The 15,310-nt window shown below is 39.6% G+C and overlaps 2 protein-coding genes across 4 annotated transcripts in view; one reads left to right on the forward strand and one right to left on the reverse strand.

The window, feature by feature from the left end:
* grsf1 (G-rich RNA sequence binding factor 1) overlaps nt 1-15,310 on the forward strand; it is a 121,137-nt gene that overhangs the window by 3,908 nt on the left and 101,919 nt on the right. The gene's annotated exons all lie outside the window — the stretch shown is intronic.
* On the reverse strand, nt 361-12,785 carry rufy3 (RUN and FYVE domain containing 3). 3 transcript variants are annotated; one of them, XM_079577167.1, is made up of 18 exons: nt 12,230-12,785; nt 9,786-9,959; nt 8,044-8,161; nt 7,865-7,966; nt 7,667-7,790; nt 6,527-6,591; nt 6,377-6,442; nt 6,227-6,296; nt 6,052-6,141; nt 5,889-5,969; nt 4,615-4,782; nt 3,863-3,960; nt 2,892-3,011; nt 2,488-2,602; nt 2,312-2,397; nt 2,193-2,220; nt 800-877; nt 361-722 (listed from the first exon to the last, which is right to left on the reverse strand). In XM_079577167.1, the coding sequence occupies exons 1-18, from the start codon at nt 12,456-12,458 to the stop codon at nt 579-581; spliced, it is 1,956 nt and encodes a 651-aa protein (XP_079433293.1). In that variant the 5' UTR covers nt 12,459-12,785; the 3' UTR covers nt 361-578. The 3 variants fall into 3 exon arrangements, with proteins under 3 accessions (XP_079433293.1, XP_079433294.1, XP_079433295.1); XM_079577168.1 differs by lacking the exon at nt 12,230-12,785 and adding an exon at nt 10,542-11,075 and having other exon boundaries at nt 364-722; XM_079577169.1 differs by lacking the exons at nt 361-722; nt 800-877; nt 2,193-2,220; ... (1 more) ...; nt 2,488-2,602; nt 2,892-3,011 and adding an exon at nt 3,115-3,698 and having other exon boundaries at nt 12,230-12,781.

Below are 15,310 nucleotides of genomic sequence, written 5' to 3' on the forward strand. Positions count from 1 at the left end.
TGCATTCATGTCCTGCCTCAGAGCAGCAGGTGACTGGGTTGGCCCAGCCCACTAGAACTACGTGGAACACAGAACCACATCACAAACATTTGCTTGAATTTATTGGCCCACAGTTGGTCAGATCATTCAATCATTATCTGGTTGTTTGTGAAAATAATTAAACTGCCACATGCCTGCTTATAACTTCTATTGCACACAGTGATTTGCATGTTTTGATGCTTCAATCGAGATTGAGCGGTCTTAATAATAAAGTATGTCCACAAGAGGTCAGTGTTCAAACAGAATTAAGCAGCTCTGAAGCTCCGAATCTTTTGTTTGCCAGGAAAACTTTTTGGTGTCACCAAGACTTTGCTCGCCCACCACTAATTAGTCCACATGGTGGACACGATTAAATTACGGACATTTTTAAAATATATCTATCCCACACTTTAAATGCCTCATCTGATAAACCCTCCATTATTGTTAAACATAAACCACTCATTGAATCCAGTTAATTATCTTAAAGTGCTTTTGCATATTTCAATATTTGGCATTCTTTTATTTGGCTGGAGGCCAGAGGAGTTTTTCTAAATGCATTTTTAGGTTGGGGATGAAGCATATTGTTGGAGTAGTAAAGAGTAGCAGTCATTGCACACACACTCTGGGAGAATGGAGGATGGCAAAGGCAGTTCATTGGACACACAACTTTCACAGAAGATGCCATTGCAGTTCTTACACGGTTTCTAAAAGAGAAAAAATGACATGCGTTTTGTCCAGTTATGCCAAGGTTGAGAAAAATATGTAAAGGTAAAACTGGTACCTTAACCTTCAGCAGGGAGTCTTCTTGTTCACATTTCACACAGACTGAGGGCTGAGTGATTTCTAACAGTGGCTCGTTCTGAGAGAAAAAACAGCAAAATTGATGAAAAATATGATGTGTGTAGTAATGTCTTTAAAAGGGACTTTACAGAGTTTAAAATGTTAAAACTAAGTATTATCATCAGCTACACGTTCCAGCCATGTCCTAATGTAGAAAGAGCCCAGTCCTATTCACCACAACCAGTGTTTGGAATAACGCCGTTTAAAAGAACGGCGTTACGTAACGGCGTTATTTTTTCAGTAACAGAGTAATCTAATTCATTACTCTCCTCGTCGTTACAACGCCGTTATCGTTACTGGGTAAACAAAGTGGCACGTTACAATTGGGCTGAATGAAGCGCCGCGGTGTCAGCATGGGGAGAGCAGTGGAGAGGGTGGGCGGAGTCTGACGGAGCAGAACACGCACATCTGACTGTCCGTGCAGAGTACTGCATCGCGCTCTCTGCTCCATAAACTACTTGTGTCCCCGACCCGCGGCTTGTCATCCCCACAGCGCGGTGCAGCCGCAGGGGAGAATCAAGTTGGTGATCATTGATCAGTAGTGTTGGAACTTATTTTTAACCCAAAGACGCAGTGGACGCGGTGGAGACACGTCTTTCTCCCTCTCTCTCTCAGCGCCTTTCTTCTTCCTCTCTCCCCGCTCTCCGCTCCATAGAACAGTGCAAGGCCACTAACCTTCTGGGGCATGTAAACTTATATTTGCTGTCGATTGTTTCACGGAGAGACATCATGCTTGTGCGTAAAGTCTGCCCTGATCGTTGGCACATGTTACTCTTGTTCCTCCCCATTCTCTTTGAATACGGCCATATTCCTACATTAATAAAACAGCGGCGCAAATACAATACCACTCAGTCACAGGGGCCTCCCCCACTCACCCCCCATTCAGTTCATTCAGTTACTATGAACATCTTTGAACATCTTTGAACACCTGTCTAATCTAACCATTTCAATTGACTTGTGAAAACAGCAACAACAAAAAAACAAAATTCTTTGACATATAGCAACACAAATAGTTACTTTCCCTGGTAACGAGTTACTTTTATTATAGAGTAATTCAGTTACTAACTCAGTTACTTTTTGGAACAAGTAGTGAGTAACTATAACTAATTACTTTTTAAAAGTAACGTTCCCAACACTGACCACAACTGCCTCTAAAATCCTGCACTGTCACTCAAAAAGTTGTCCGAAGTGGCGTCACGCATGAGCTTAATATAGAGCCTGCAGTTACATATAAGACCTGAGGTGGCAGTAGTGAGTATAAAATGACCAACTTGCATCAAGTCTCTATAATTTGCTTTTTGTGTTGGGGTGTGTGCCAAGAAAGAAATTCTCACCTGCTCATCCTCATGGTGGGATAAAGATCTAAAATGAATAAATATAAATACCAAATAGTCTTTATTATTAAATGTATTTCATAAAGTATAAGAACAGCTGCATGTGGCAAACTACTTACAGGCTGGAGCTCAAACTGGCCTGGTCCTCTTGTCCCGAGAGAGACTGGTCACTTCTCTTTTTTTCCAAAAAACATTCTGGCAAACTCTTATTGAAAAACAAAACAAATAAAACCTCAAAATTACATCAATTCTACTGCTAACAAGTTTTTTTTACTCAACTAAATTAATAATTTACTTTGGCTAGTTCGTCAGGAGGCGCCTTTTCCCTCTGTGGTATGCTTGACTGTTTGGACACATGATGTTCACTCCTTTGCTCATGCTGCTTCCTTAGTTGGTACTGCAGTTTTGATCTGAAAATGTAACCATGACACAAAAAATTAAACATGACATTTTATGGGTCATACTGTCTTAATATAGTTCATTTAATCTTTAACTCTAATCTCTATCTTAACTGAAAACAGGCTAGATTTTTTTGTCACCCAGTAAATGAATATGTGTAAATATTATTTACGTGTAGCCTGGACAGCCATACTCACTTCTTTGTGTTTACATTCGAGAGAAAGTGGCAGCAGTCTCCAGTTAAATACAACAGGAGTCTGGCATGCCAGGCTAATAATGTGTGCTGTGAGTAAATACTACCTGTGTTTCTTCAGATGCTCCACTTCGTCTTGCAGACTTTCAATTTTGTCACCAAACTCGAGTTTGAAGAGCCGGTTGGCCTCTAAGGCCAATTCCTTCTCTTTCTCAGCCTGTTTGCATCTAGTTTAGGGGGGGTTGGGTGTTACAAAAACAAGGTTGAAACAAATACTAGATGTACACATGGTTAAAAAGGACAAGCCAAGAAACAAAGAGGAAAGAATGGAAAAAAAGAAGAGGTTTGGCCTGAAAGGATGACGCAAGCCGTTAAGCTTTGATTTTAAGTTTTATTAGCCTGTGGATTACTGCAGTTTACACCAATCTCAGAATCATAAACTCAACATCTATAAATTGTGCCCTCCAAAACTTCTCAAGACTTGATAAGTTAATATAAAACTAAAATATGTACGTCAGCTGCTCCTTTTATTTTTGTAGGTGAACATACAGATTTTAGTGTGACCTGACCTCCTTCTGAATATTATTGAAACTGTCTACAGGATTTGTGTTTCCACATTAAACACCAATCCATCCAGTTATTTTGCATCAACAATAGCAGTGTTCAATTGGAAACACTGAGGAAAAATCAGAAAAAAGAACCAAGGGCGACTTATCTCAAAGCTGATATAGAGACTGAAAATGTAACTTTGGAGACCAAGATGGATAACGCCCTAGTCGGTTAAGTATATATGCATTAGAGGGTCGTAGTTTGAGTTTGAGCATTGATCCGAGAAGATCTATGACTGCTCAAGCTGGAGAACCTTCCCTGCAGCTGAGTTAAGACTTCTGGCTTGCTTTATTAAATCCATGTCACTAATTAATAATTAAAATGAATGCAACAAAAAAAATGATAGAAATAATCATGATGAATGAGGACGGGTAGGGTGTCACACAAGATAAAAGTAGATTTTTGTAAATATGTGAAAATACAAAATATTGATTCTTTAAAATAACTCTCCACCAAGCCACACACTCACCTGGCTTCCAGTTGTTTTATGGTCCCTGACATTTGGTTTATTTTATCTTCCAGTCTGCTAATTGCCTCACTTTTCTGTTTAGAGCTGGCCTCTGCACCCTGAAAGAAAAAAAACAACACTTTGAAGCCACTTGTCCATCCACAACCTAATTTACAGTGCGTCTTAAAATAGACATTTCTCAATAACTAAAGGAATAAATAAATAAATGCATCAAACTTATATAGCACTTTTTTGGACACTCAAGACGCTAAATGTCTCCCTTACTTCTATTATTGACTGAATATAGCATTTCATTTGATTGGCAATGTTCATCATTTTAGGCATTATAAAGCAGAAATAAATATATTTTCCAATTGGAAAAAATGTGCTTTTTCATGTTTACAATAATCAAAGTAAAGTATTGTGTGTTTGTGTGTTTTCGGCCTGCATCAGGATTATCCAGCAAAACGCCGTATACCTGCATTTTACAGTTAACAATGATCCAGACATTTTTTTAACTTAGGGAACTAATTTCTAACATCCCTAATATGGAATGATTTGAAAGAATGTTTTACAACTTTCAGGGTACAAAGCTCTACTGTCCCTGAAATGTTGCTAGTTCACATTTAATGAAAATGCTTCATAACTAGATGTATATTGGGCTTCCAATAAAAACGCCTGTTGTTACAATATACTTAAAACAGGATGTAACAGATTTCCTACTCCTTCGAGAAAAAACTGGGTACTGGGCCATTATGGGAACACAAACCCACCTGTGCCTTGTGGCCGAGCTGCAGGTTGATTGCACGCATATCATCTAACTGCAGTCTGAGCTCCACCAGTGCGTCCTGTTTTTCACAAATGTCTTTCTCCAGCATTTTCATGGATAACTCCATCTCCTGTTTTATCCCGATTTGAATTTCCAACTCCTTCTCCACATCCTGCACAGTCAGAAATGAGAACCAGAATCAAACGCACAGTTTGATTATTGTACAAGGAAGTTTCAAAGGACTAAAAATATCAATGCAGTGACACATGCCACATGAGAGAAATCGCCATGTTGCCGCACCCAGGTCATGCTGTGTGTAAGGCCACATAAATGTGTTCATTGAACTCAAAAATAAAAATAATAATGTTAGTGAACTTAAACGCCTCTCTTGAGCTGTCACCAATCTGCGGTCTAAACAAACAGCGCTGGATACATGCACTGTTTGCCTACCGTTCACCGCACATCCGGTGAAAGTCACAGAAGTAAACAACACCAAAGATCACTCGTATCCAGCGCATGACTTTGAAATAGTTTTTTTTTTAGTACCAACACTGGTAAATTTTTTATTCAAAGGGGCGAGATGCAAGTTAGTCATTTTATGCTCATTACTGCCACCTCAGGTCTTATGCGTAACTGCAGCTTCTATATTAAGCTCGTGCATGACGGCACTTCGGACCCGAATTAACACCTTTTAGAGTGACAGTGCAGGATTTTAGAGGCAGTTGTGGTGAACATGTTTGAGCTCATTCTACATATTAGGACATGGCTGGAACATGTAGGGGAAAATACTTAGTTGTAACATTTCTAAACTCCGTATAGTCCCTTCAAGATGGGACAGTGCTGTACATTTGCATTTCTATTGTCACTTGGTGTTACCTAAATAAAAATAATAAATAAGACATTGCTTTTGAGAAAAATTCGACATTGACTGAAAATAATTGGATCGTCATCGTCAGAATATAACTAGTATGAAACAAAAACAAAGAAATGTTTGTTTGAAAGTTTTGTTTGTATAAAAATATGTCAAGTAATGTAAATATTTTACTTTTTGATCACAAAATCATTTTCAATGCCAACGTTCAGATGGCACTATTCTGGCTCCATACACTGTCTACTGCGTATTGGCTGTGGAGAATCTGCAAAATCTTAACAAACTTTGCTGTTAATGTTTTTTTGTACTTCGTAGCATCAGACTGGAATCGGTATCGGCAGCTAACCAGAGCTCTGCAATCGCTATCGAAACGGAAAAATGGTATCGGACAACTATTTGAAACCTACCAATCGAAGCTGAGTTTCTTCTTTGAGCTGCTTACGACTTTCACCCAGAGCTTGGCCATTTGCAGAGTCGCTTCTTACTGCCTGAAATAAATTGAAACAAACCATTTTAAACTCAAAAGTGAAACATTTATTTAATCAATCAGAAGCCGTTATTGAGGCGCACCTTTCTGGACTCCAGCTGATGTGAGCTCTCTTCTTTGACTCTTTCCACTTCATCTTGTAAAGTGATGAACCGGTTATTGACCACGGCAAGCTATTACAAAACACGAATCGTAAAAGTACAACTTGATGTATAGCCCAAAATATCTGACATAATGTGAAGACCATGGTGGACTTACCTCTTCTGTGAGCCGTGCATTTGATTTTTCCAGAGCATCTGCTTTGCCCTGGAGGTTGTATACTGATGCACTAAAACGGACAAATACATTTAGTTCAACATTTTAAGTTATATATATGACAGATTTATTTAAGTGGACTTGCTTACAAACCTTAGATGTCGATTGAGCTCCTCCAAATAATTCTTCTGATCCAGGATAGCAGTGATCTGACCATCACTGACAAAACACAAAACAACACATTTTTATTCCCCCCCCTATGATTTTACAGTTTAATTCAATCGGTAATATCCCTGTACTTACCCCTCTGCGCTCTTACTGGTGGTTCCACCATCTTTAAGGTACATTGAAAAATCAATCACACCGACCTGCAAAAGTCAACATGTGTGTTTGATGGAGTGTTTGAAAAATAATTTATTTTATTATTTTGTTAAGTGTACTGCAGTGGTCAAGAAAAAATGCAATATTTGATAAACTGTCTTGTAAACCATAAACATTATTTTGATATTTGGTTTTGTTACAATTTGTTTCCAAGTCAAATTTTTATTTGATTTGAACCTAAATTAGGACAAATTGGGACTACATGAGAAAGACAAAGATTTAATTTGGTTTAAAGATACCAATACAACTTTTTTTTTTTATAAACACATTTTTTTTATAGCAGTACTAAGTAACCATAAGCGCCACTGCAGGTGTCATAGCACGTTGTGTTTTTTACTCATTAATTGTCCGTGAGAGTGAATACTACGCTGACAGAAAAGACAAAGGGGGAGAGAGGAATACTGTACAATTTTTTTCACTCAAACTTGGCTGTAAATACATGCTGTTTAAGGGCACTAGATCCAAGTTGGTCATTTTTATGCTCACTGCTGCCACCTCAGGTCTTACACGTAATTGCAGGTTCTATATTAAGCTCGTGCATGATGGCACTTTGGACCCGAATTAACACCTTTTTGAGTGACAGTGCAAGATTTTAGAGGCAGTTGTGATGAATAGCTCTGAGCTCATTCTGCACATTAGGACATCGCTAGAACATGTAGGGGGAGGAAAATACATAATTTTAACATTTTTAAACTCTGCATAGTCCCTTTAAGTTGCGCTAGCCCGCAGTTAGCTTTGCTCAGGATTCCATTAGTGTGTATTGGCGACTGCGGCCCGGTGCAGGGAAGTTGCGAGGGTGGTTTTCTGGCCAGAGACACCAGGGGGAGATGAAAGACCCCCCAATCATCCCATCAACACTTGTATTACCCCCAGAGGGACTACGAAAAGGATTGATTAAGGTAAACAAGTTATTTAGTACTGCTTTAGATCTTAGTGAAATGGAGAAAAAAATATTTTTCTTGCAAATTTCGGGGGGTTTCTTGCTATATAGATACTGATTCAGCTGATGATACTTAATTTGCAAACATACTGCGCTGTTCTACTTTCAGAAAATGAAATTACCTGTGAGTCTAAATCCTCTCCCTTCATGCACAGGTTTGCATCAATGACATTTAACCCAACAAGCAGCCCAGCAATCACTGCTCCCTCCTCTTCCATCATCAATGCGTTGGACTCATAGAACTCACTATCAAATATTGCAATGAAAAAGTCAGTTGGACAGTATGCTTTAATGATAATTCTGAGGTACTAGTAACAAACCTAAGCAGATCTTTTCTGTTGATGATGGTCTTCATGTAGTCAGAAAGCTTCTTTTGCATCAAAGCCAGTCGTAGCCAGGCGCGCCCTCGTCCTAGTGGGGTTCTGCCACATGATACAGAGATGAATGTAAATATACAACAACAAAAATCATACTCCACGCATTTAAGTAACCGACTTACTTGAGGCCAGGAAGGTCTTTCACACTGGCAGTTATCTCTCCAGCCTCAGGATTCAGCTTCTCTACCAGTTCAAGTGCTCCCCAAAATGACTTGTTCTGGCCAAGGAACGTCTTCTTCGCTAATTATTAAGACACAGACAGGCAGAGGTGGGTAGAGTCGCCAAAATATTTACTCAAGAGGAATGTTACTTTCAAATCATTTTTCTCAAGTAGAAGTACAAAGTAGTGGCCCAAACAATTACTCAAGTGAAAAAGTACTAAATGTTACTGTTTTACTGTTTGATGCGTAAAAGTCTGATTTATTTTCTATAACGCCATAAATTGTGTGAAATAAAACATAAAATACATATTGGGAAATAGTGATATTTTCAAAGACAAATCCAAGAAAATGACATGAAAATATCGAAAAACAAAATAATTCTGAACAAGGAGCTGATCTTCATTTATTTTATAAATCAAAATGAAGCTTTGTCACTTAAAGAGGGGGTATTATGCTTTTTTCAATCACATAGCACCAGTCTACAGCACACTACAATGATGACGAAACCTTCTGCTGGTCTGTAAATGCAGTAAATTAGAATAACTGCCTTGTATGAAATTGCTGTCTCAAAATGGCTGTAGCGAATGTCTTGAAATAGGCCTCTGTCTCTTTAAGAACCTCTGACCCTTTCAGACACGCCCCCTCCACACGCTGTCTGTGGCATCAGTGGGGAGGGGGTTCTGCTGAGGAGCAGTGGTTGGTTACTCGGCTGGTGACAGAAGCTCGGAGGCGTCTCCAGGAGGTGGGGGCGTTCCTAGGAGGACTCAGGCAAACCTATCCCTAAGATGGCTGCCATCAGAGTTTTTACAGATTACTCAAAAATACGTGAATGTGCCGAGGCAACACTTCAGGCATGTTTTTAATGAGGGAATGACATAATAACATGATGTAAAGCTTGAAAAAGTCAATTTTGCATAATACCCCCCCTTTAAATATTTCCTCACACAGTGGGAAAAGTAACTATTAGTTTTACTCAAGTAAGAGTACAGATACTTCATAATAAACTTAAAGGGACTATACATCTAAAATCCTGCACTGTCACTCAAAAAGGTGTTAATGCGGGTCCGAAGTGCAGTCATGCACGAGCTTAATATAGAAAGTGCAGTTACACGTATTACCTGAAGTGGCAGTAGTGAGTATAAAATGGCTAACTTGCATTTAGCCCCTTTAAAAGCCACACTGCGTAGAATTTTCCCCAATAAGTAAAATTGAAATACAAGCATTTATTTTAAGACAGACAATTTCATCATTGAAAAATACTTCATTAATGTACAAACAAACATGTGCTTTTGCTGTGAGCGGCTCAGCTCTCCTAAGACATGACTGTAATTTAGCTGTGAGTGGGTCTCCAGTTCCTCTCCATGGAGATGTGACTAAAGTCAACAGAATTTGAGATTTAAAACAGGTTAAAGGTTCTCATCCAAATCCATTCTTTGATTATCCACTGCAGAAATAGCATTTTCGGTGTCGAGCTGGTCATTAGGGGCGTGTTTTGTACTGATGGCAACAGTATAGTCCAAAATGTTACACAGTGTACTCTAAGAAGTACAATTTCTTCAAAAAGTTACTCAAGTACAATGTAGCCGAGTACAACCCTCCTTAGCAGAGAGGCATTATTTGATCCAGATTAGGTTATTTTTCAGGATTTCCATTTTAAACACAATTATTTTATTGTATGTAGGCATTTGTCAAATATCACTTACTTTTTAACCCATGCTTCAAACAGTGTTCCATCACAACAAAAAACTGCTGCAGAGGTGCATAGTCGGAGTCCAGCGTGCGTCCCAAGTTAAGAGCCGACTCAATTAGACCTTTGATGCTCAGTTTGGCCATGTTCATCAAGTTGAGCCTTTCGATGGCAATAGGGTCTTTGGGATCTACAAACACAACAAAATTAAAACAGTACAATTAAGCAAAAATAGCGTGTGCAGCTTCACCAAAAACAACAATGACTTTTACTAAGTGGTTAAACAAAGACTATGTTTGACATAATAGCCCAGTATAGTAATGTTGCATAATTTATGTCAAAATAGCCGGGCCAGACTGTACCACAGCATAGATGTCTAGGGGATTGGAAAAACCATTATGATGACATTATGAAATACTGAAAAAATGCAAATAATATACACACTAATAGACTTTAAAACAACAACAACCACAATCATTCTTTCTGGAAACTCAATTGTATTGATCTGTGCAATATTTCTATGGAGGAAAGGCATTTGTTGACATTGTGTTTAGTTAAGAAAATAATTGATAATTCCATTCAGTCTGGGCCTAGCAAGTCTCCAATCTACATGACTGGTATATCCATAATGTCCTTGACGATGACACACACACAGCCCAAACAGGACACTGCAATAGCTTGATGGTTGACAACAATCTCACCACACCCATATGATTGCACTCCATCATCACAAAGCTCCTGCAATAATAAATTCAATCCCTCTCTTCTTTACCTTCATGTGCTGGCTCTGGGTCTGGGGTGAGGGAAATGTCATTAAGCTCTCGAAGACAAAGCCAGTCTCCATCGACAGAAACGCGAAAATTGCACAGATAAATGGTCTCCCGGGCAGCCTGGGTGATCTTGTCTGTTGTGGGAGTCGGTGTCTCGCTCTGAGGCGTCAGATCAGACATGATGACTCAGCTGAGGTTAACCAAAAGCAACAACACAACTAGCAGGGGGAAAAATAGCTGATTTTAGTCCACTAATTCCTGGAAGGGGGTCACAAAGAGTAATAGGCATAAAAACAAAGAAGAAAAGGCCACAGTGGGGGAAGTCCACGGCAGCTTTCAGCAGGTGTTGGGTCCTCCTCCTCCTTAGGCCTGCATCCTCTCCTCCTCCTTCTGATAAATAGCTGATGTGTAAAGAAAGCTCCTCCAAGCTCTTTTCTCCTCCTTTGTCTTCTTCTTCACCTCTTTCGCCAATTGCTACTGTGCAGATTGGGGTTTTACAAATGGTGATAGAGGAAAAAGGTGTCAGTGAGATTAGCTTCAGTGGACTGTGATTGGACTCCTTGTGCTCCGCAGTGAATGCACTGGGTGGGTGTTGACCAAGATGGCTGCCAGTGGTGCTGAGTAGAGCAACAGAGATCACGTGAGCAGATGGTGCATGCGTAAAAAGATGGGGGGAGGAGGGTCCCCAGAGTACTCGGCTAATGCTAAAGATCCAAGCATGGATGTAGAACCATGGATGCAGGAAACATCTCTCTAGCATCATGTCACTATGGTCTGAAAAACAATGGCTTCCTTTTCTAAAATGTAATTACTCATAATTGCCAGCTGCACAGATTATAAAAGCATGTGCAAAAGTGTTTAAAAGCGGAGGAGCAAGTCATAGATTATTCAGTTCAAAATATCTTTTGAATCATTTTGTTTGTTTACTGTGTGTGTGTTTTGAATTAAAAACAAACAAACAATTAAAGCGTTAAAAATGTTAAGTTGAAAATCTATTTACTTTTTAAATGTGCTTCAAGCAAACAATAAAAAGAGATGTTGTTTACCATTATTGTATAATAATCAATAATCATAATAATCAATAACATTAAGTAATATGTTAGTATTTGTAATAACGATACACTTGGTTTCGGCTGTAAATCTGCAATATATGCAACAAACTGGATGAGGTTTTGTCCATTTAAATTATGTTATGATATTCAAAACTCTCTCCAGCTTCAGGACACATTCCCCTGAGCTCCTTTAAAGCTGTGCTGTTTGAGAGCGTGCATGTTGTTCTTGAACAGATTGTACATTGATTTAATCAAGTTGTGCTTATTAGATTTTTTTTTACTTGTTTACTGGTGCCTCTTGGCCACGTCTCTCTCGAAAAAGATGTATCTCAGGGGTTAAAAGGTTAAATATAATAAATGAGAAAGAATCAGCATTTAAAATCTAAATTTAAAATCGATGATTCAGATGTGAGTGATGAGTCACATGACTCAAGAAGAGCACCACAGTGCACATTGCTAAGTGCTTAACTAGCTAATGTTGACATTATTCTAACACAGCTACAAATGTATACTTAACAGCCACGACCAGATATAATTCTTACACTCTCTGTCAGGTGGTTTTGTTGACAAAGCATTTGTCAACCTATCACTACAACACTCCCTCATGACTTAAATCATAATGCTATGGGTCAACCTACTTTTTAGCCTTGACTCGGATTTTTTAATCTGGAAGTCATCCGGTCGAAGTGGGGTGGGTGACAAAGACTGGGGCGAGCCGAACCGGACGCTGGATGAGCTCAAAGCCTCCTTGAAGTATATGACTGAAGTGGGGGACAGGGTCTCGTCTGGGCTGTCAGCGTGGCCGTTTTCATCCGAAGAGTTGAACTTTCCGGTGCTTCCCTCTGATGGTGAATGTAACTCCGCCATCCTGCCTTGTTTCCCTTGGTTAAACTCACTTCATGTGACCCAGAGTAGACTTATCTAGCTAGCAGTCACCGTATACAATAGCTGCGGCTATGCATTCCTTTAGCTTAGCACCATGATCGATTAATGCAGCCGTCGTACTCTCGAAACCATATAACTTCAAACATTTGTCACTGCCCCTCGCTCTGTCCTAATATACAAATCCGGAAATCTAGAGTCAGTTCGTTCAAATGTTCGGCAATCCGCTCCAGTCAGAAATACTAATCAGACTAGACTGTAAACTACACAAGCAGCTCCCATAAATCTTTGCGCCAGTAGGCTACTCACAGTCACGGCTACTGCGCATGCGCGGTGTCTACTCTGTTAGGTTCTTTGGTGATTTAACCCTTTCTAGACCGGGTAACGAGACCGTTAAGTAGCCTATATTTTTCATGCACGATGATGATGATGATGATGATGATGATGATGATGATAATATTTATAATAATAAAGCTCTCGATTTACCGATCGATCTACGTTCCCACCCTCACCTATGGTCATGAGATAATGACCGAAAGGACAAGATCGCGAATACAAGCGGCCGAAATGAATTTCCTTCGCAGGGTGGCAGTAAGGAGCTCAGTTACCCGGGAGGAGCTCGGAGTAGAGTCGCTGCTCCTTCACGTTGAGAAGAGCCAGCTGAGGTGGCTCGGGCATCTGTTTCGGATGCCTCCTCCTGGTTGTCTACCACGGGAGGTGTTCCAGGCATGTCCTAGTGGGACAAGGCCTTGTGGAAGGCCCAGGGCACGCTGGTGGGACTATGTCTCCGAGCTGGCCTGGTGTCGCCTCGGGGACCCCCCGGCCCCGGATAAAGCGGAAGAAAATGGATGGATGGAATAATAATAATAATAATAATAATAATAATAATAATAATAATAATAATAATAATAATAATAATAATAATAATAATAATAATAATATGGTGGTGGTGATGATGATTATGATGAAGATAATCCTATTTATGATATTGATGATGATATTGATGATGATGATGATGACGTATTAATTTATTGCAGTAGTAGATAGAATTTGACTTTTAATGACACAAAGACAGCTCTTTAACCCAAAACGTATGTTTTAACCATTTATGTTGTCATTGTGTTTTTTTTCTAGAACAATGATTCTATCCTACTACTTGCAGATGAAACTAGAGAATTTTAAAATTGTAAGCCTATAGCCTCCAGATGGCGCTATTGTTTTGTTTTTGTTGCCCGCCCGCCATGCAGCTGTTCGATGAAAGATTTCAAAAAATGCCCAGGATAATTGATAGCCTACTTCTCTGAAATCAGACGAAAAACACAGGCTTCTGATAAGCCTGTGTTTTTCGTTACACTTATGATGTGTTCTTGCAGCAGCATTTCTCACACACTCACTGGGCCGGGCTAGTTAAAAAGAAAAAAGGATTGCCTACAGCTACCATACACGCATGTAAAACTTTTAAAAGATAAGAAATACATAGCTTATAATAAATAGCCTACTAACAACATGCAATAAGATCATCGGATATTTATAAAGGTTGGGCATGCCAATAATATTGAAACTGCCCATAATCAAAGTAGCACTAGGTTGAGCACATAGACTGGCCGGTTTGGATGTGAGCTAAATGAGTGATGAAAAATGAGCTCCCGACTAGCCCAGCCCAGTCGCGGGAGGAGTGACCTGAAACTGACAGCAGACAGCGTGCAGCTGTGCCACACACGCACCGCACAATGTTTCACTCAAAACTTTCTTGAGTAGTGCCCGGACATTTCTTCACCTGTGCTGACGGGCTAACTCCACTCAGAGACAACCAGGTAAGTAGGCTACCAACTATGTTCTACACTCTGACTCTATTGGTCCAAACTTCTGTGACCTTATCACCTGGATCCTTTGAGCATTTGTCTTGAAGGGTTTACGTGCGTGCTTGTTATTGCTGGAAGCTTATTTCTTTTTTTGTTTATGTGACATGGTAAGACCAACAGCTGGATGCTGCCCTCCTGTTTCGTGTTTCAAATCAGGCTTGGTGATAAGTTGGTGAGTTTTTTTTTAACTAGTTTTCCTTTAATGAAAGGAAAATTATTTATTTGGCCGTATAAATTATTCTTTGGAGAAATCTCCCTCTCTCTCTCTCTCTCTCTCTCTCTCTCTCTCTCTACCCCCCCCCCCCCCCCCCCCCCCCCCCCCCCCCCCCTGTGCAGTGGGACATCAGCTGGCCCTACAGTGAAAACGGCACATACGGACAGGTTTGACGCAACCTGCAGAGATGAGCACTACCAAGAAGTACGTCATTTCATTTAGAGGCAGTGTACTTAGAATTTTGGTTCAGATATTTAACTTTAGAACAAAGACATGATCATTTGATCCTTTGCTTGCTTCCACTGAATAACCTTTACGTTTAGATGAATCAAATTTTGCATACAAAGGTGGAGCTGGCTTGTTACCCCATGAAAATGACCGAAAACACTCATGATGATCAGATAATGAGTTGGTCAAATAATCACATCATGTCACTGAGGACTCTTATGTCAAACTGGAAACATCTTTGTAATCATCTGGCATGGTCTATACTGCAAAGAGGTGAATATACTTTTTATGTAGGTTCATATGTCTCTTCTCGGCAAAGAGTTACTTGTGCAGCCTGTACAAGGACACTGATATGCTATCTGCTGTAGATTGAAAGGAGTTCAAAGTAACACTCCTCATAATTTGAGGGAATAGTCTATTTCAAAGATAAATATCACAATCAGATTTCAGAATATAGTTGAAATAGCTTGATTCCACATATTTATTTTTGATATAATGATACATATTATACTTTTTATTTTATTATATATAAC

This window comes from Gobius niger (assembly GCF_951799975.1).
Source record: "Gobius niger genome assembly, chromosome: 1".
NCBI classification, from domain to species: Eukaryota; Metazoa; Chordata; class Actinopteri; order Gobiiformes; family Gobiidae; genus Gobius; species Gobius niger.

Coding starts and splice junctions, on each gene's coding strand:
- rufy3 (XM_079577167.1), bottom strand. CDS start 12,458: ATGGCGGAGTTACATTCACCATCAGAGGGAAGCACCGGAAAGTTCAAC. Junction 6,443..6,526: donor ACCAGTAAGAGCGCAGAGGG/GTAAGTACAGGG, acceptor GTGTTTTGTCAG/TGATGGTCAGATCACTGCTA. Junction 3,961..4,614: donor AGCTCGGCCACAAGGCACAG/GTGGGTTTGTGT, acceptor TTTTTCTTTCAG/GGTGCAGAGGCCAGCTCTAA.